The sequence below is a fragment of the Anarrhichthys ocellatus genome, unplaced genomic scaffold (genome assembly GCF_004355925.1).
Source record: "Anarrhichthys ocellatus isolate YVR2014 unplaced genomic scaffold, GSC_Weel_1.0 scaffold4, whole genome shotgun sequence".
Lineage (NCBI taxonomy): Eukaryota > Metazoa > Chordata > Actinopteri > Perciformes > Anarhichadidae > Anarrhichthys > Anarrhichthys ocellatus.
Window position 1 is genome coordinate 9,284,885 of NW_022280034.1, and position 19,578 is coordinate 9,304,462.

Here is a 19,578-nt window from a genome sequence, read left to right on the forward strand (position 1 = left end):
AGCTGCTCAAGGTGCCAACATGTGTTTGCAGTTGACATATCCTGAAGTCATCATCTGACTACATGATAGGTTTGGTCTGAGGTTTGTGCCTGCTACCAGATCAGTAGTGGCCAGCCGGGTTTATAAACAGCGATGAAACCTGAAAGCAGTTGGCTGATGGATATTGGTCTTGCTCCAGCAATGACACGCGACTACTAGGCCTCTTCAAACACTGACCTTGCATCAATGAGAAATGTAAACAGTCCTTTAATACCGACACTGGCGGCAGGAAATACTTTCAAATTCTGTTTGCTTTAAAAAAGTTTTAAAAAAAAGCTAAAGACAGCCTGCTGGTTTATCTTTCATCTTGTTTTGTGTCTGGTCGAGGTGAACAATGCCAGAAACCTTTAGAAAATAAAGAAAAAGTTCAGAACAAGAATTCTGTTTCATAGCACATGAATGAGAAATTCTCAAATATTGAATCTCTCTCTGCAGAAGAAGGTTCTGTTCATGTCTGTTTCTGTGACAATAAGTCACATGTGTGATGGGAAACAACAAATGATGATTGGACTGAATAAGCAGCTTTGGGTGCACTAATTTGGGGTGCTCCTGGAGGTTCCCAGTATAGTTGCTTTCGAACAGGACGACAGTATAGCCCACCCACTTAACTCCATATATGAGCTCCATAGGCTGCCATCAATCACACGTATGTATTGGGATCCAGCACAAGTGTGAACCGATACTTTTGGACCAATTTGCCGGGTTTTTTTTTTTTTTGTATTCTGGGTGTTGATTTAATCTGATCCTAGATCCTGCCACTGATTATTAAAAATCCGAGATCGTTATTTGCAGAGAAGGAAGCAAAAGTTAAATCCTAAATGAAGAAGGTCGCGGGCAGCACAGCAGACGCTTCAAGTATGGGCTTGAAGGTGACAGAGGGAGAAAGAGACCAAGCTCTGTCAAAGACCATTAACAAGACAGCTGTAGAGACTGAAATAGCGCTGCCTCCCCCCACCATTCTTTCTCAGCCATTTTGAGTCTCTACTAAAATTCAATTCAATAACACTTTACTGATTAACAGTGCTCGGTATCAAACCTCACTTTGGTATGAAAAACAAGCAAGCAACAAAGCTGGCATCAAACATCCCGTTATCCTCTTTATTTATCATTTGATCAGTTTAGGCACTGATTTAAAATCATAACTTGGAAAATCTCCGACCATTTTATTTTGGCTTCTTGTACAGCTGTTTGTGTTTGTGACAACATTGAACATTTGCTAAATGAAAACAAGGCTTTTGTAGAGAGGCATGGCTATATGTCTTAAAGGTTTCAGAAAAAGTATCATTTAGGTATCCGTACAGAAACTCAAGTCAAATGTAAGGAAATGTATTAAACTATTTCATTTCATGTAACTGTTTTCTTTTTCTTTATTTCTGCAATCATGGAACAAAAAACTTGTCAGGTAAAGATCAATTGAGCAGTAAAAAATAAGCAAAAAATAAACAGTGTGCTCTCGAACAAATATACACAAACAAAGCTCAACAATAACTGTTGTACTTCTAATTCCTATATACAAAATACTGTAGCTTAACAAGGCAACCACAGGTATTGGATTTAAGGTTTAGATCACGTTTAATTTGACACTTATCCAAAATCGATTAAGTTTTCATCCCGAACAACGTCATTGCCTTGTCCCCTCTTCGACCAATCAGCAATCAGTTCCTTCACCTCTTTTCCAAAATCTTCATGCAACTTGGTAAAGTCCTCCTTGGTGCCTAAACAGACCGCTGACCAGTCACTCGAAGGCAGAGCAGGAGTGTTAACAGGCACAACATTGGCGCTCCTCTTGGGCCAGAGTTTGGGCGATCTCTTACTGGCTGACTTGGACGAAATGGTCGTAGGTTGAAGCATCTGATTGGAGCTCAGGCTGGGTCCTGCCCCCACATCTGCTGCTAGATACGAAGGTAGCGATGCAGGCAGTGTGCTCTGATGGGCTGCAGGGTATCCCGCTTCTGCTGTGCTGACATTTGGCATGAACGGGTTGGCTGGTTCACTGGAGAACTCCACTAATGCATCTGAGGAAAAGAGTGAATGAGACAAGCAGAGAAATGCGTAAATAACAGCTGACGTTAGAGGCTAAAGCTGCTTACCCTCTTTTTGTTTTCTTGTATTTTAGAGTAACCACTTCATTTAGCAAGGCTGCAAAATCAGAGGATAGGAAGTGGAAGTAACCCTTTAACTGTGACCAGCATCACTCTTGGCACACTTGGCACCAAAATGTCTCTTTCTAAACCTAAACGTAAGGTTGAGCCAGAGCCGAAGACGGTTTCAAGAACGGTGGAAAACTGATCATTCTTCGGTGGCCTTTAATGAGACTGCTACCTGTCTCATTCCTGCCCCCAAAAAAGATCTCCCTAATACATTAAACATGAAAAGTAATTCCATTAATTACCTTAATTACATATTAATCACTACATACTGTAGATGCATACACCTGTATTATATAATCGTTGACTTACCATCACAGTTCATTTATACAATTACAATCAAATACAACAAAACGACAAACTACACCCTCAAAAACTATGACAGAGTTGAAATAACCCCTTTTAAAATAAAGTTTTTAAAAATGTAGATTGCTCCAACCTTGACTCAATGTGTTCACAATGTCTGCGACAGACTGACGTTATGAGATTATGACGTCTGCCTACTATGTGCCATGATGTGCATGGCGTGTGATGTGGAGGCTGTAAACAGCAAGGCCTCACACAGCTGCTCTCTGGAACAAAGGCAGCTTTCTTTCTTTCCCCCCCCCCACAGACAGGAGGAGACACTCCAGCCTGTCTGTCTCTCACCTCTGTACTTCTTCTCCAGGTCCATCACGAGCAGGGCCAGGTAGCTGTGGTTGGCCGACAGCAGGGCTTTGATCCAGCTCTCCTGACTGGCCTGGTCCTCGGCAGCAAACTTGTACGTCCGCAGTCCCGGCTCGCTCCACACCAGCGAGAAGGCGAACTGCTCCTCGGACTCACACAGCTGGATGGTGCAGCCCTCCAGAACAATCACTCCTGTCACGTCCCGGTCAGCCGGCCGGTCCTTGTAGAAGAGGAGGTTCCCCTTCAGCACGCACCAGCGCTTCTGATAGGAAGTCTTTCTCTCGCCCTGTGTGACAATTGTGCCAACTGTGGTTTACTCACCCATGTACAAATTACTAATTTACTCAACTTCCTACATAACAGTTGGTGGTGAAATAAGTTTTATGAAATACACCAAAAAGGGAAGTGACATTTTTGACGTTTTTATTTGTTTCCATGTGCTTAGAAATTCAGAATATTGGTCATTATTTTGAAAGCTGTATGGATTGACAGCCTTCCATTCAAGGTATCTCTGTTCAATTTCATGTACCTGATAATGATTAATGATAGCGTTGTAATATTTGAATCCAAATGATTTCGTGCAAAGCACTTTGTAACTTTGTTTTGAAGGCTGCCTGTCAATAAAGTTTCAAATATTACAGGCAATTGTTATTGTTGGGTGAGTAAAACCTCAATTCCCTTTTGTTAATTATTGAAAAGGCAAAAAATAAAAACATGTGTGCTGCTTTCTCTTACATTTTTGTATTATTATTATTATTATTTTGTTATTGTATTTCCCTACCTTCTTGGAGAGGTACCCTTCTTTGTCCACCTGTGAGGTGCAAGATTCAAAATAGGTGACAATTTTTTCATGAATCTTCATTTCTACATCACAGGCTGCTTTCACCTGAACCTGCAACATAGACGAAACAACAACACTTTATCCTGGGCTACTTACCCATTTATGACTAATGTCGTCTGTTGATAGAGAACTAATAACGAGCTTAATAATTCACAGTTAAGCTCGTGTCTGTGGGCCAAATACGTTTCCAGTGTTGCAATAAGGAAATGCTCCACATCCACCGATGTAATACTTATAAACCCTACACAACAAGGCGACACCGGTTATTATCGGTAATAGATGGAAACATGCCGCCATTAATATCTCGCCCACTGTTTTTAATGCGGTGACGTCTTTTACCGTCCGTGTTACCGTTTGTTACCCGTTAATACGTGACTCGTAAATTTCGGTTTCCGTTTGTAAAATGTTTAACTTTAACTTGAGAGAAAGTGCGAGCGCAGACTATTTCTCTCCCCCACATGGTTCTTTATTGCTCACCTTTCAGAAGTGTGTAACGTTGTTTCGGGTTCCTCTTCTGGGTGTGTGTCAATCACTTCCTGGTGGACAAGGTGAGGGCAGCTCCACGTCAGCTGAGAGCTAAATCAACCATAGAGGAACTTATTTTATCCTAAAGACAATTGTGTTATGATGTAGCCTATGTTACACTGTCATTACACCAATGACTTTATCCATAAATGTCCTTTCCAAAGGGATTTGCATTAGAAAAATAGCTTAAATTAACAAGTACATGTATCTGCTAAACCAGTCTGGCATGGTGGCCCCAGACTTCCATGGGCCCCATTAGTGCCTGTCAGTATCTGTATCAATTGGTTTAGTAGATTTGATTGATTAAGTAGTTAGATGATTTGAACCAAGAGACAACTAAAACAGGTTCTGCATCATCAGGTCGTTTTGTGGGACGAAATAACGTGTTTGGATTTTTTAAAAATTGCATTTATTTTCTATTATTTGTTGTAGGAGCCGTGTACAATATAAAGTATAAATGAGGTAATTTGATGTACTGTACTTGAGTCAGTGTAAAGCAAATTTTCATAGTCGGTCATATAATGAAGCTGCCATGTGTGTGACGCACTGCATGGATAATTGACATACACAATGCACAGTAGATGTAGTAGATGTAGTAGGGACATATGTAACTGGCTACAGCTGGTGGGGGGTAAATAACTATTATGAAATCACTAATATCTGGTGTGTAAAGTCAAGTGCGTGCATGTGATCATTTCTCACACATTCCAGCTGTATGACATTATTTGAGGTAAAAATCTCAAACAGCCACAGGGGGGATGTAAGGCGATGTCTGTCTAAAGAATATAGGCTCACTTGGCCTTTTGTGGTGGTAATAAATAAATTTATTGTTTTGTTGCGCAAACTCTATTTTCCTGGCTTTCATCACTAATAACAAATGAAATTCGCAATAAATATAGCAAGCTTCAATAAGTCTGGAAAATCAGGCAATTTCAATGAGAATCATGCTATCCAGATTTGAAAAAGTTTCAACTGTCTTCACAGATGTGTTACACTATATAACACACTGTCACCTTACAATGTTTCAACCCGCTCTTTAGACCAAAGGCTCAATGGATTTAAATGTCCAAAATCAATAATAGTTGTTTCAGCAAAGTAGAGATGCACTAATACGGCTTTTAACATGTTAATGTCTTACATTTCCCTTTTGTGTTGTCTGCCACATTACTGATAATGTTATGCATTGTAAAACAAATAAGTTGACATTTAAAGTTGCTGAATAAAATGTGCAATTTACTCATGCCCATCTTAAAAGCCCTGCACACCCCCTGCAGGTGTCTTCACTTATTCTGGTTGATTACACCTCTACTCAAGTTGAGGTTAAATGGAGTAAACAGAACTAGGTACAACAAAGCTAACAAGAGAGTTCCACTAAGTCCTGACATCTAATCAGCCACAGTAATTGAAGTCACCTGTATGAATGCATCACGGCTGTGGAGGACCTTTAAGTGTATTTCTTTAACATTTCTATGAGGTGAAATTCCACAATTGACCAAATTGTGTCAGCTAACAATATTAGAGAGATATACATTTATGTACCGATAGTATCAGTGCATCTCTCTCTGTAAAGCTTCAGTCTCTTTGGTTAAATGATTACACTCTACGGCCTTGTTTCATCACAATCAGGAGGGACAAAAAGACGAGCGTAACAAGCACACAACTGGCTACACACCAGAACAGCAAGTAACTCATTGTAACACACTACAGTTCCAAAAGAGTTACAAGAGACTAGCATTTCAAAGTGTTCTGTTGCTTATAATTGCAACTATTTCTTAAATGAAGGGCAAAGTCCAAAAAAGATCCTTCACAGATTCTAAACAAAGTGTGCTGATTCAGCTGATTTGCAGTCAGTCTAGCATAACAGTCATTGCTGTTGCTCCCTCCACACTTGCTGCAACTGTAAAATCTCTCCAATGTGGATCTTCTTATGTCTTTTCAGGTTCTCCCCCCGACTGAAGCTCTTTCCACACTGGCTGCAGTAGTACGGTTTCTCCCCTGTGTGGACCCTCTTGTGTTTTTTCAGGTCTCCCGCCTGACTGAAGCGTCTCCCACACTGTACGCAGCCGTACGGCTTCTCTCCTGTATGACAGCGTTGGTGGATCCTCAAGTTCCCGAGCCGGCTGAACGTCTTCCCACACACGACACACAAGTGTGAGTCATCTCCCCTGAAGTGCTCCATCCGGAATTTTCTCCCATCAAATGCAGCCCTGTGGGTTTTTGCAAAGCCATGCCTCCTAGATAGGGCATGTTTTGAGTTGACAAAGACGCGCTCGCAAAGCTCGCCACCAACTTGTGACCCGGGTGTCTCAGCAGAGTTCTGACGAGAAGAGTTGCAGCTTAAATCTACGCATCCACCATATTGTTGTTGAAGAGACGGCGGTTCTGACGCTGTGCAGTCTGTCAGTTCGAACTCTCTTTTGATAATCGCCAGGTTCACCCCGAGTGAGGCTCTCGAGTGAGAGGCGCACGCGTCATTGGGTGACACGGCACTGATCTCTGTGTCTGCACTATGTGCTGTGTGGACCGTCATTGCGTCCTCGATAATGTGTGTCGCCACCTCTGGTTGTGCTGTGCAATGTTCTGTTGTTTGTGCGGAGTTGAACTCAGCTTGTGGTTCCGTGTTATTGTAGCTCTCCTGTGGTTTGAACTCCTGCTTCACGTCATGGTCAGGTTTGTGGCTGCTTATCTGGTTTTGCTCGGCGAGAGGGAGGTCCAGGTCCTGCGTAAAAGCGAGCATCCAATCCTGCTCTTGGCTCTGCATGTCTTCTTTTTCTTCAGGTAATGGACTACTTGTAGGTAGAACAGCTGTGAAATCAAGACCTGAAAGAAGAAATTGTTATATTTGAATAAGGAACTCATGAATAACACAACCGCGACCCGATCCCGGATAAGCGGACGACGATGGATGGATGAATAACACACTTCAACCAGTATAGGATAGTAGCATTATCTATGATTCAAGGGAATTGCACTTGTTACCCACCTATGCTCGATCTTGTTATCTTGTCCTGAAGCTCCTGCAGCCTTCTCTTGAGACTCTCGTTCTCTCTCTGTGTTCTGGCAGTTTTCTCCTGGTACTCCGACACCGTCTCCTTCACCGCCCCCAGCACCTCATGCACCGCCTCAGTCAGGAGCTTGGCCACTCGAGCATTCAGGCGTTCAAGTTTAGACATCCTGAAATAAAACGAAACTTAGGGTTAAGAAATGACTGTAGACTGCTTGTGCAAGATCCTCTGCAAATGGAGACATATGTATACAACTCTTATTGCATAATCCTGTGTGACAGCACTACTTCCTATTGTTCCTATTCACAAACTGCACTGCTGTGTTTAACAGGGGAAATGCATTAATAATGTAATATAAATAAAACTGCTGGTCTAGGCAAAGAGAGTTACATGTATGTTTAAATATACATCCAAATCCTAAATCTAGAGTATTAGCATTGTTATGCCAATGGTGTTTCCAGCATTTCCATGTTACTCTTGACATTAAACGTTTTACATTGATAATCTGATATTCTGGTGGTCATTTTTACACACCAGGGTCGTTTCTGCCTGTTTTAAGTTATTGGCAATGGGGCTGTACATTAAACAAGTAACATGTTTGCTAAGTATCACACTCCGATCGGCATATCCACTGAGAGGTAATGTTATGTTCAAGCTAGGCGGTTTATGTCACTAACATCAGAGCAAACGTATAGCAAACACGTGTTGAATGACCGCTACTGTCAGTTCGCTAGCTAACATTAAGCATGCTCAGAGCCGCTGTACCTGCAAGCTAGCTTAGTCGTGAAGTCAGCAGCTACACTGTAACGTGGGTAGCTAACGTTAGCTACATTAGCTAGCTAACTCGGTGCGTTATCCCCTTTAACACTTTAAACAAACGCGTCATGTGGTTACTATGTTAGCAAGACTTTTCAGTAAGTTTCAGGTAAAAGACAGTTCAAGAAAAAACTGGAAACGATAAAGCAAAACACATATCGGAACACAACTCGTGACCCCCGGAAGAAGATCCTCATTACGTCTGCTCTGTGAATCGGGTGGTTTTCAAAATAAAAGAGTTTGATACATTTGTGAGTTTGCATATCTATGTAAATATTATATATATCTTTATTCACTTGACATCTGATCTCGAGCAGTTATCTTTGCCTCCAACTGAAGTATTCTGTTGATAAAACGAGAAACTTTGTTGTCCTGTTATTTTATACATCCAACAATTTAGTAACTAAAATGGCCAACCTCCATGCTTAGACGTATCCAACACAGTATGCATATAAAATAGTGTTGTTGTTTTGTACCCATCGTTAAAATAAATAAATATACAAGTGCTACAGTAAAAAATAAGAAAAAACATTTTATGTAACACAGTGTGTCAGTTACATATCTAGTTGGATACTTCTGTTGCCTCCTATGCATACATGATAGCACATCCACAAGCACATAAAGCTGCACAGAAATATATAGAAATACACTGAAATAATTTACTTAACCGCATCAAAATACAATATTTATATGCAAACTTAACTTAGAAGAATACACAGGGTTTCTTGGTGGTGGCTGAATGACTGAGAAAGGCATGCACAGCCTCGTCAAACACCTCATCCAGTACATGCTGGTTGATTGAAGCACACTCAAGATATTTCACAGCCTAAAGGTGCTTTGCCATCTTTGTTCCCTGCTGCTTGGTGACAGTGGTCTGATTTTGCTCTCCCAGTTTCTCCTGATCAACATATAGGTCACATTAGGGCATTAACCTCTGGATGCTGTTTGCGCTTGACATTCTCATAAGATGTTTGGCTCGCAGCAGATTAGCAGATGATGACATTGGCTTGGGTGTAGCAGAGGGGGCGTAAATGGTCGTATTCCTCCCTGCCAGCGGTGTCCTCAAGGTTCAGGCTGACAGTCTGGCCATCTACATTCACCTGGGTACTGTATGTGTCATAGAAACCTGGTATGTACTCCTCAGGAAAGATCTTTTTGATGTAGGTGAAGAGTAAATAGGTCTTTCCTACTCCACTGTCTCCAACAACCATGCACTTGACACTTTGCATCATGACAACTTCGCCTCAAGAAATTCTGGAACAGAAAACTTGATTCAGCATACCACAGGTTTCAAATTAAATTGATTTGTATTTCAATTTCCCACTTCAACATCTGCCCACATTCAACAGACTGTAAAAAAAACTTCTATTATTATTGCAGTGTCTGATCAAGATAATGGTGAACTGGGTTTGATCTGTGTTTTTCAGGCTCAAACTGAAATACAAACTGAATCAAAAAGCTAGCCACAGGACAATATGTAACAATAACTTATGTTTATTTTATTGTTTATTTGTGACCAATAATAGAAACGGAACCAATATCAAACAGACTAAACGTAAAGATCAATCTTACTTGTCAAATATGTTGTATCAGTCTTCTGGCAATGTGTTTTGGAGCTCGTCTATGAAAAAGTGTAAATAATCGACGTAGTAGGAAGTGACATGTCTGGTTAAGTAGGCCGTCCTTTGAACCCAGCATCAAGTTTAGACAAGATACGCCTTTGTTGTGAAGGAAAGGGAAGTAGTTCAGAAATGTTGGGATTGGGCAACACCTTCAATGTTTCATCATCCCCTTTTGAAAAGTGATGCCATGTTTTTCATATATGCCCAGCCTTGTTTAACAGTCAGAGATCAATCATTCATGATTTATATACTTTCCATGCTGATATGGATTCTCTAAAGGCAGGATTTATTATTGAATTACACAACTGCATGACATCACTCTCGAGACTGTAATTAATTTCACTACCGACAACTAATCAGTCCTGAGAAAGATCAACTTTAAACTTCAATGTTTTTCAACGCACTGACTTACACGGTGAAGTTTTCCCCGGCAGGCTACAATTTGCTCACCGCTCTGCTGCTTTAAAGTTTTCAAGTTGACACACAATGTACGATTTCTTGGGGTGGGATTCAGTTTGTGTCGGATCACTTCACCATAAAGAAGTACCAAATAGGTTTATTTGATTTCGAAATTGGAAAACTAGGCTCGTATGGCAGAAACAGAATAATTAGACTGTGCTTGATACTTGAAACTGTAAACATAACTGATAACTTGACATTGAACGTTAAGAATACAGCACCTTTTATCATTCTATCTGTAGCTTACAAACAGGTAGCCCTTTCACTGTCCAGCAATAATATTATAGGGAAAGTCTGGATACAGCAGCCTCACAGATGAGTTTGCTGGTGTTTCTTCATGTTGCTTGAGTGACTAAAACTTTTCCCACAATGACTGCAGCCAAACGGCTTCTCCCCGGTGTGGTAGCGCAGGTGCACCGTCAGGTAGCCCGACTGACTGAAGCGCTTCCCGCACACCGAGCAGCAGTACGGCTTCTCCCCCGTGTGCACCCTGTTGTGTTTCTTGTAGTCGCCTGCGTGTCTGAAGGTGCGACCGCAGAGCGAGCAGCAGTAGTGCTTTCTGACGTTTCTCGGGAACGCTCTCGAGCCCGAAGCGCCTGCTTTCGTGTTTGCTTGAGCGGTGTGTGGTTTTTCTCCTCCGACGCAGCTCGTGTCGTTGTTTCTTTGGGACAGTGGCTCCTCGGCCAGCCTGAGGACGACCCCCGACTCGTTGTAGAGTCCAGAATGAGCTCGAGGAGGTTCTGGGTTTGGTCTGTGTGAGGGTGTGGCGCTTGTACCATCATAAGAATAATTTGTGGTGCGCATGGCTCCTTCGTCCAACACCGGCTCTACTTTCATTTTGTGACCGTGTTCAGACATTGTGACCGCAGTGATGGAGCCCACATGGTTGGAAACTGACAGTCCCTTCTCAGTCTCTGTCTTAAGAGCCGTTGGATTGTTCAAGTCATCCCCACTTAGATGCGGTCCTGTCGTAGGGGAGAGACAGGAAGTGGCTAATGATGTGATGGATGCTTCATAGTCAAGGTGTTTGAATGAATACGAGGGATAAATCACTGCAATGTCCTTATCAGAGCGGAGGAGTTCAATGTCCTCTTCTTTCTGTTTCTGCTCCATCAGACGCAGCTCTGCCTCATACTGCTGGGATGCACGGGAAGTTTGTGCCACAACTCCTGCGTGACAACAAAGATGGCAAAGCACAAAAGAGAGGAATTGAAAGACTTAAAAAAAAAAAAATCGAAATCAATATTTCCGGACACAAGTCTGTCTTACCATTGCTTCCCAGTTGTAACTTGTCCTGCAGCTCCTGCAGCCTCCTCTTCAGAATCTGGTTCTCTCTCTGCGTCCTCGTGGTTTTCTCCTGGTACTCTGACACAGTCTCTTTCACCACCTCCAGAACCTCCTGCACAGCCTTACACAGCAGCTTTTCCACTCGGGCATTCAGACGTTCAATTTTGGACATCTTTATTCAGCTGATAGTCAGAACAAAAAGAGAATATGAGTCGATCCGAGTGTGTATTTCATCGACATTTTGCAGGAAGCTTTCTATCAATATTACAGATGTATACCAACTATCAAATGCTCCTTTATGAAAATACCATAGACGACAGCTATAACTGCAGCGATACAGATTAATCACTATTAGCGCAAAAGCATATAAAAAACAAAACATCTCACTATGTAATGGGCTGAAACAATAGTACCGTGCCTTAACTAAATAAAAAGCAGCATACCTTGAACCCAATGCAATTCCGTTTAATATCGTCGCAGTCGATGATGAATCCCAGATTATCTAGTGGTGATCCAGATGAAAACGCTCATTGTTTACTACATTCCCACTCGCGCAGATATTCGCAATTAGGTTGCAGAATCCTATCTCAGGACGTGGCGGACCGGGAGTCCGTTTGGCATACAGCCTTTCAAGGAGATAAACGCAGTTGGATTATAAAATGGTTTGGCGTATAAATATCCCTAAACATTCGGGTATCCTGCGCACCAAACAATACCAAACACATCATCTCCTTCCTGGTTTTAAGGCGACTTGGCATCTAACGTAAATTGCGTTGCTGCCAGCTAGTGGTGAGTGCGCGAACACATCCAGAATACATCTACAGTCATTCATGCACGGATGGTCTTATAATATGGATTTCTGATTTATATCCCTTAAACTCTGACTCAGAGTCCTGTCACTGATGGGGGAAATTGATCTGACACACAATCACACACACATTTTTGAAGTTCCTTCTACCTAAAACATATTGCACAAGTTTAGATTGTTTCCCTCATTGTTTTATTTTCTTCTGCACCTCAATGAGGTTAATGACTCAGAGTACACATAGCTAATGAGAACTTATTACACAATGACTTGTCATTTCAGCAACAGATTGCATTTACACAAACTTAAAAAGTGATTTAAAGGTCTGATTACATGTTCAACCCTTTTCCCTAAATATATCATTTTCAAATACACATAAAAAGAAGCTGTTGTAAGACTGTTACAATATGGCAAAAAAACAGTTCATACAAACGAGGTACATTCAAACAGGGGGTTGCTCTTCACTAGAAATTTCAAAGTGAAAGCACATTTCCCCTAAACAGACTGGTACTCATGGCTGTCCCTCTGGAGTTGTATCCTCAAACAGACTGAGCAGGTTCTTTGGTTCAAAGTTGGGTCGGGGTAAGGCCTCCTCGGTTCGGACCCAGTTGCGACCACCTCGCTGCGAGGACTTGCTGGATGGTGAATGGCGGCTCTGCGTGGAGTTTTCGTTCATGCGATCTGCATAAAGCTCTGCATGTATGGGGCTTGCACTGGGTGTCAGTGTGTGGCAGGAACCATTTGAGTAGATGCTGGAAGGGGTTTGCGCTAAGTTACAGGAGGACCAATCACCCAGATTTGAGTGAGCAGGTGTGCGGGCAGGACTTCGCTGAGTGTGTCTCGGGGACCCGGGGAGAGGAGTGGATGTGCTTTCCACAGATAGTCTAGATTTAACCCTGTGGAATGGAGGAAATGTAAAAAAAAAATAAAAATAAGCAGGGAATTTGACAGAAATAACACATTTAGCTCAAAGCAGTGTTCAAATAATTCTCTATATTTCGCTGTTGTAATACAATGCTCTACCTGTGTGAGAAGGTGGGGGAAAGCTCTGGGTCTGTAGGGTCCAACAGAAACACAGCGTCATCCTCTGGGCTCCCTGAGTCAGCATGCATGGCACTGAGGGGCAGGGTTAGATCCTTGTCCCAGCTGCCCTGAGGAGGAGTGCAGGGCAGTGGCTTGGTCCAGTGAGGCAGAAAGGACAAGTGAAGGGACGACAGGAGTCTACACCCAAAGCACACTACCAACTATGGGGAAAAAGAGCAGAAAAATACAAAAATGAAACATTGAGGGTTGATTTAAAAAGTACACTTTTATGTTTTAGGTTTTCATTACATGTAGCATCCAACAGACACGCACCTGACAGAGGGAGACCAGTGTCAGCGTGGTCTCGGCGACCAAAAGATAGAGGCGCCTCTTCCACCTGTGCTTCCTAACAGAGGGGAGAGCAAGAAGCTCAGAGACCGTCGGCCTCTCAGACGGTTCTGGGGCCAGCATCATCCGCAGTACTGTCTGAAGCTCAGTCGAAAGGCCTGCAAACACAGACGGAAATAGTAGAAACATGAGTCGTATCAAAAGGTAGATCGAAGATAATGGAACAATTTACGAGGACTTAAAAAGGAAGTGGATCGTACCACTGGTTAACTCTGAGGGGAGGCAGCCTTGCCTGAGCTGCTGCCAGCCCTCGCCACCGTTCGGAACCTCCATGTTACAGGCAAGCTCCAGAATAGAAACACCCAAACTAAATGAAAAAAAGGATATTTTGGCACTAATTTAAAACAGATCAACCGGTTACATGTTTCACGATATGATTTAACTTTCTTATTTATGTTAGTTGTACCTGAAAACATCTGCAGCGGGTCCATACTTCCCACGGAGCAGCTCAGGGGCCATGTATCTGGGATCTCCCTCCTGGACGTCGTCTTTTACTTTCCCCTCTACGGACTCTGTGTTCTTCTCTTTGAGCTCAAACAGCAGCCCGAAGTCCCCCAGCTTAAGACGGCCAGAGTCAGTAATAAGAACGTTGGCGGGCTTAAGGTCCAGATGCACAAAACCGCGAGAGTGCAAGTGTTGCAATGCTGAGAGGAGGTCGCACAGGTAGGCCCAGGCTGCAGGCTCATCTGGAAACGAAAAGCCAAGTCAGTACGTCTGGAGCAAGAACATCATGCATTATATGTAGCAAAATTTGACAGCTAATACAACATCTGGGTAGATTTGAATCGCGTCTTGCGGACACACCTGGGCCGGGAGGCTGGTTCTCAGCATGGAGCAGCAAGCTGGTGCTACACAGCTCTGTCTGAATGTACAGTCGGCCACACTCCTCCCAGGCTGCCACGAAATTCAAGATGTGAGGGTGAGGACAGAGGCGCTCGTGGTTCCTGGCTTCCCTCATGCTCCGGTTCCTGTCACTGTTGCCCCTGAAGCGGTGGGCAGAGCGCTTGACTGCATACTGACGGCCATCCTTGTTGCTTTCCACCTAGAAAAATTAAGAAAATGCTGAGGTCTTGTCTTCTTCTCAGGGATCTCTAACAACATATAATTCAATATATGTAATTACATCACTTTCATTAACATATATAGACACATTTTGCTCACCTTGTAGACCTCTCCGAAGGATCCTCTTCCCAGCAGACCCAAATTAGTGTAGCACTGACTGAAATAGGACTGCTGTTTGCTGGGATCATATACCGAATTCGGAGGGGGAGACTTACTGAGGGAACAGGACAGGGGTGTCCAGGGGGATAGGTGCTGGGGAAACATCCGGCTCAGAGGGGGGCATCCCTTGGATGGCGGCAGTGGGGGCAGAGAATGAGAGAGCCGGGCAGGGGAACAGTAGGATGAGTTGGACAAAGACGATGAGGAAAAGGGGAGACGGCGTTTTTTAAGGGAGAAGGTCTGCTCCGCGTGGGAGAAGTGGGTCGGAAGCGGGAGAGGCACTCTGGACGCTGTAGTTTCCATCGCCACGGACATCGTGTCGGCACTTTTTCCGCTCCTTTCTTCAAAGATGGAGAACTGAAACATTGAAAAGAAAAAAATTAAGCACAAGCAACATTGATCGATGAAATGTGCCATTTTGCACCGCTCATGCAACCTACTTTTTTTCTACAGATGCTCATCTAAAATTATGAAGTAATCTGTCACACTCAATTGCCAAAGAACCAAAGCAAATAATATTTAACTGTCTCCCTAAAACTGACCAAATTGGATCTGCCAATCTGTTCAGGCACCAAACATACCTGTGTTTAAGTACCAGGAATTAGTGGAGGCTGTATTTGTCAGTCCAGCTATATACTATCATTCTCGACTGAAGCTTCTGAACAAACTGCTTGACTTGTTGTCGGCCAATTGTCTGATACAAGTATCGATACACTTGATCTATTGGTGGTCAGCTCGTTTGTAGAGCAGGTCTAGCCAGTAGAAAGCTATCGGGGTCAACAGGTAGAACCTGCACGTAACGTAGCTAGGTCAACCTAAGGAACACCCTACTCAACCCAACGTTAGTCAACAACATAATGACGTAACCTCGCTAGCTAACCTACAGTTAAACAACGTACTGACAGTTCATCCTTACGTAGGGTAGAGTGAAGTAACGTCGTTACACAGACCATAATACAGTGTTAACGGCGGACCGTCGTCAAAAAACAGTGGGGCTCAGCTCGCCAGTGTCCAAATCAAACGGCGGCGTACTCCCCTCGAGCATGTCAACAACGTTACCTCGCGCCAAATTCTGAAAATGATACGTAGCGCTGCGTACTTTTCTTCCGTGAATACGGAACGCTTATCTGACTTGCGCAATTTCCGCAAGCGGTGCAGTCTGGGGTTGTGCTGCACAAACACAGGGCTGGCGCAACTGGCTAGCTAGCTGAGCACTTGAAATGGTAACTTTATTATTATTATCGGTCGTTTTTTTTAGATTGATGCCTAGATACAAACACTGAATACACGTTCAGCGCTTTGTTTAAAAGCATTAGCGCGTATAGTAACAAACGATACCGACGGTAGTGGTCATGTTTATTTCCGTTTGTTTTTGCTAGCAAGCTAACAATGCTAGGCTTGCTACGTTAGCTTCGCCTTCTCATCTACCGCTAGCTATAACGAGAGTTGTATCTAGTTCGCGAGGTAACTTATCTTAGCTTGGCTAACCTTGGAAGTAATGTTAGCCAGCTAACCCAGTCAGGCCGGTCTAAACAGCCGAGCGTTTACTGTCATTGTCAGACCTACAGTACAGTGTCTAGTCATTTAACTGTTTCACTTTCAAACATCTCGAGGCTAATGTTGCGTTAGCTCGGAGCTAAATGCACTGTTCGTTGATTGTTGGTAACGTTAGCTCATGAATCAACGAATTGTCAGTAGTGTTACTACCTCTGTATCCGAAAAATAACCTGCCTGACACATTAGCATATCAACCAAGACTTGAATTTCTTTTAAAGGGTTCGCCAACTATACTAGCTTAGTCTAACGTTACATACAGTTCAGTAGTGTGTAATAATATGCCATGTGGACACTTATCACGACTTACATGGCCTCCTGAGAAGTTTTATTGAATAGAAAGTGGTTAGAGGACCCACAGATTCCTCTAAAGGCCTACTTTTTGGTGCCATTCTAAACATTTTTAGCACCAATTTCAAACCCTCATCTTCGAAATGCCTTTAACACAGTTTTTAAATCATATATTTCTATCCCCCACTTTCCCTTTAGGACGTGTTCTTAATGATCCGGCGTCACAAGACAACAATCTTCACAGATGCCAAGGAGTCTACCACTGTGTATGAGCTGAAGCGTATTGTTGAAGGAATTCTGAAGAGACCACCTGAAGACCAGAGGCTGTACAAAGTGAGTTTAGGGACAAGTATGCCAGTGATACCTAATTAAGTCCAGCCGCATATCTGACAGCATCACAGTTGTGTCTGGGTGATGGTAGTGGCATGTAACTTGTCTTTCCAAAAGGTGACTTAAACATTCATTGGAATATCTCACACTCGATGTATACATTTTAACTTTTGTCCCACAGGATGACCAGTCGCTAGAGGACAGCAAAACTCTTGGAGACTGTGGATTCACCAACCAGACTGCCAGACCTCAAGCTCCAGCTACAGTTGGTCTGGCCTTCCGTGTAAATGGTACGTTATATTTATGTGCTTCTAAGAATTGGGGATGATAATTCTTTTTTTCATGCCTCAGTTTCGGGGACAGCCGTGGCCGGAGGCAATATGTTTTCGGTTTGTCCGTCTATCGGTCTAATATCTCGGGAACACCTAGAAGGAAATAGTTTAAGTTTGGCACAAACGTCCACCTTCACTAATTGATAAACTGATTAGATTTAGAAATATGCTGCCAGGCAGTAATTCTAGTTCCTCATATTTGGGTGATTTCCTGTCTTTCTGCTTCTTCTCAATGGAACTCAGCTTTTCAATCTAGAAGTCTTGTCTTACTTGTTCAGTTTAGTTGAATGTCAGTAATACATTTGCGTGATAATTTGCGCTTTGTGCAAGTTAATCTGCATCAATCTCATTTAGGCTCCCAAGGTCTGTAATTGGGTGCTGCACAGTATGTATGTCAGTAGATTACTGTGATTATCAACTACTGTAACCCATTCATGCTCTTGCAGTGAGAGAGCACGTTTAGGATTATGCAGCAGTGTTCAAAAGTCCCACAGGGACAAATCCAATGCAGACAAGACAGTGATATTAACATCGCTAGTTTTTATGCATTTTCAGTAAAATGCACAATGTAGGGCCACCGACGTAGCTCACGTTGTAGAGCCAGCGTCCCCTGTACCACGGCTGAGTCCTCACCACAGCGGCCTGTGTTCAAATCTGATTCTGGCCCCATGTCGTCCCCTCTCTATCCCCCTCTCCAGTCTATCTATTGAATTATAAAGGTTAAAAAAAAAAATCTTTATATATGTAAATTGTTTATAATAATTTAAAAGCTAACTGTGATGGTCTCTTTTCCATCACTAAGCCATGGCTATTTTGGTTTTACGGTAATTCTTCATCACAATGTACATTAAATATTTGATTTGAGCCTGAGAAGTGTCTCTAGAGATTATTTTTTAATTAAACTAAAAACTGTCTATGAATGCAGTCTGAATATGATTCACAAGAATTGTATCCCATGTGGATTTTTTCACTGTCCAGACTTTATAAAGTCAATTTGATTCTATTGTGGATATACCAAAAATGATCTTGTGATTCTCACTACTTCCAGAGAGGAGATGCACTAGTTTGCATGTGACCAAACACTTTGATTATAAAACATTAACCACAGTAGTTCTTACTTTCCAGTTTAGGAACATCCACCTAGAAAGACATGCCACAGTCAATGGCTATAGCCACATGCTACTCTGCTGTCTTGATGGAGCTGATGTTTCCTTGTGTCCTCTGCCCTTTCAGATGAGATGTTCGAACAGCTCCACGTCGAGGCCTTCTCCAGCCCCCCAGAACTCCCGGATGTGATGAAGCCTCAGGACTCCGGTAGCACTGCCAACGAACAGGCTGTGCAGTGATAACAGGGAGAGGAAACGAGCAATGGATGGAAGTGGGTGTGTGTGGATTAACTGCAGTGGAGAAGTAGCAGGGTGGAGGATAATGTAATATAATTTCAGTTGACGGATGGGGGACATTCTAGGTAACCAAGCCTATCCATGTTACCTTCATGCTATCATCCCAGCATCTCCCCCAATTTGCTTCACAAATCATTGTTTTTTTTTTTTAAAACTCTTTGTAGTTTCCACATCACAAGCGGTTCTGCTCCTTGACTTTGCTCTTAAGCACCAACTGGCTAAAACTTCTTGAGTGAATATGTTGGTTTGGAAAGTATGATCGTGCGTGAGTTATTATAATTATTGTCATTAATATTTTGGAAAAGGTGAAAGCGTAGTTGTGTGTCACAGTGCTCTAGAAGTAACATGCATAGGTAAGGAGTCGGGCGTCTGAATCGGCAAACTGCATGAAGAAAATTCAAAACAAAGGCTTTAAAGATAAACCGTGAACTGATACTGTTTCCTTGGTGTGATTCTCCCAGTTTTGTTGTACGTTTCTGATTTGATTTCATACCAGGAAAGAAAGTCTTTATAATAATTCTGTGTAGTTTCGTGTCATCATTTTTGTTTTTTTCAGTATGTTCTACTTGTCCGTTCTTTGTTGTATGTTTCATGCACTGAGACCAAAGGCCTCTTGGACAACAGAGGGATTTTTTTTTTTTGGTCAAAGGATATTCTGTCTGTGGCACACTGTATACACAGGAGGAGGGTTTACTGGCGTTAACACTTAATCACCACATGTCCCCAACTTCAATGTGGCACCTAAATCACACAAACATTGCCTGTAACTGTGAGCTTGCATAATTAAAAGTTTTTCCTGTTTTG

At 42.6% G+C, this 19,578-nt stretch overlaps 4 protein-coding genes and 1 pseudogene across 12 annotated transcripts; 1 reads left to right on the top strand and 4 right to left on the bottom strand.

Moving 5' to 3' along the window:
* Window positions 1-1,125: 1,125 nt before the first annotated feature.
* On the bottom strand, window positions 1,126-8,993 carry LOC116381058 (sesquipedalian-1-like). 6 transcript variants are annotated; one of them, XM_031842884.1, is made up of 4 exons: window positions 4,171-6,075; window positions 3,634-3,744; window positions 2,835-3,138; window positions 1,126-2,054 (listed from the first exon to the last, which is right to left on the bottom strand). In XM_031842884.1, exons 2-4 carry the CDS (start codon window positions 3,712-3,714, stop codon window positions 1,624-1,626), a joined length of 816 nt encoding a protein of 271 aa, XP_031698744.1. In that variant the 5' UTR covers window positions 3,715-3,744; window positions 4,171-6,075; the 3' UTR covers window positions 1,126-1,623. The 6 variants fall into 6 exon arrangements, 2 of the variants coding, with proteins under 2 accessions (XP_031698744.1, XP_031698743.1); XR_004212645.1 differs by lacking the exon at window positions 1,126-2,054 and adding an exon at window positions 7,202-8,235 and having other exon boundaries at window positions 3,094-3,138; window positions 3,634-3,663; window positions 4,171-7,038; XR_004212647.1 differs by lacking the exon at window positions 1,126-2,054 and adding exons at window positions 7,202-7,392; window positions 8,972-8,993 and having other exon boundaries at window positions 3,109-3,138; window positions 3,588-7,038.
* LOC116381066 (rho-related GTP-binding protein RhoG-like) lies at window positions 8,351-9,673 on the bottom strand (annotated as a pseudogene).
* LOC116381060 (zinc finger protein 784-like) lies at window positions 9,278-12,134 on the bottom strand. Its single transcript, XM_031842887.1, has 3 exons — window positions 11,851-12,134; window positions 11,390-11,589; window positions 9,278-11,289 (listed from the first exon to the last, which is right to left on the bottom strand). Exons 2-3 carry the CDS (start codon window positions 11,577-11,579, stop codon window positions 10,430-10,432), a joined length of 1,050 nt encoding a protein of 349 aa, XP_031698747.1. The 5' UTR covers window positions 11,580-11,589; window positions 11,851-12,134; the 3' UTR covers window positions 9,278-10,429.
* Window positions 12,135-12,403: 269 nt separating this feature from the next.
* Window positions 12,404-15,923, bottom strand: pkmyt1 (protein kinase, membrane associated tyrosine/threonine 1). Of its 4 annotated transcripts, none has more exons than XM_031842875.1 (8): window positions 15,815-15,923; window positions 14,805-15,221; window positions 14,448-14,685; window positions 14,050-14,329; window positions 13,844-13,950; window positions 13,569-13,741; window positions 13,236-13,456; window positions 12,404-13,108 (listed from the first exon to the last, which is right to left on the bottom strand). In XM_031842875.1, exons 1-8 carry the CDS (start codon window positions 15,815-15,817, stop codon window positions 12,724-12,726), a joined length of 1,824 nt encoding a protein of 607 aa, XP_031698735.1. In that variant the 5' UTR covers window positions 15,818-15,923; the 3' UTR covers window positions 12,404-12,723. The 4 variants fall into 4 exon arrangements, with proteins under 4 accessions (XP_031698735.1, XP_031698736.1, XP_031698737.1 ...); XM_031842876.1 differs by having other exon boundaries at window positions 15,781-15,923; XM_031842877.1 differs by lacking the exon at window positions 15,815-15,923 and adding an exon at window positions 15,446-15,741.
* An 80-nt stretch (window positions 15,924-16,003) lies between these two features.
* Window positions 16,004-19,575, top strand: LOC116381068 (elongin-B). Its single transcript, XM_031842895.1, has 4 exons — window positions 16,004-16,087; window positions 16,908-17,042; window positions 17,221-17,329; window positions 18,605-19,575. Exons 1-4 carry the CDS (start codon window positions 16,085-16,087, stop codon window positions 18,715-18,717), a joined length of 360 nt encoding a protein of 119 aa, XP_031698755.1. The 5' UTR covers window positions 16,004-16,084; the 3' UTR covers window positions 18,718-19,575.
* The last annotated feature ends 3 nt before the right edge of the window (window positions 19,576-19,578 follow it).

Bases quoted from the DNA above. Each gene is read 5' to 3' on its own strand.
- LOC116381058 (XM_031842883.1), bottom strand. From the start codon at position 3,753: ATGTTGCAGGTTCAGGTGAAAGCAGCCTGTGATGTAGAAATGAAGATT. The intron at 3,139-3,633 runs GTAGGGAAATAC...ATTGTCACACAG, and splicing joins AAGGGTACCTCTCCAAGAAG to GGCGAGAGAAAGACTTCCTA. The intron at 2,055-2,834 runs GTGAGAGACAGA...TCTTTTCCTCAG, and splicing joins CCTGGAGAAGAAGTACAGAG to ATGCATTAGTGGAGTTCTCC.
- LOC116381060 (XM_031842887.1), bottom strand. From the start codon at position 11,579: ATGTCCAAAATTGAACGTCTGAATGCCCGAGTGGAAAAGCTGCTGTGT. The intron at 11,290-11,389 runs GTAAGACAGACT...GTTGTCACGCAG, and splicing joins GTTACAACTGGGAAGCAATG to GAGTTGTGGCACAAACTTCC.
- pkmyt1 (XM_031842874.1), bottom strand. From the start codon at position 15,281: ATGGCACATTTCATCGATCAATGTTGCTTGTGCTTAATTTTTTTCTTT. The intron at 13,951-14,049 runs GTACAACTAACA...TTTTTCATTTAG, and splicing joins CCCGCTGCAGATGTTTTCAG to TTTGGGTGTTTCTATTCTGG. The intron at 13,457-13,568 runs GTGCGTGTCTGT...TTTTCCCCATAG, and splicing joins CACTGGTCTCCCTCTGTCAG to TTGGTAGTGTGCTTTGGGTG.
- LOC116381068 (XM_031842895.1), top strand. The intron at 17,043-17,220 runs GTGAGTTTAGGG...TTTGTCCCACAG, and splicing joins AAGACCAGAGGCTGTACAAA to GATGACCAGTCGCTAGAGGA. The intron at 17,330-18,604 runs GTACGTTATATT...CTGCCCTTTCAG, and splicing joins TCTGGCCTTCCGTGTAAATG to ATGAGATGTTCGAACAGCTC.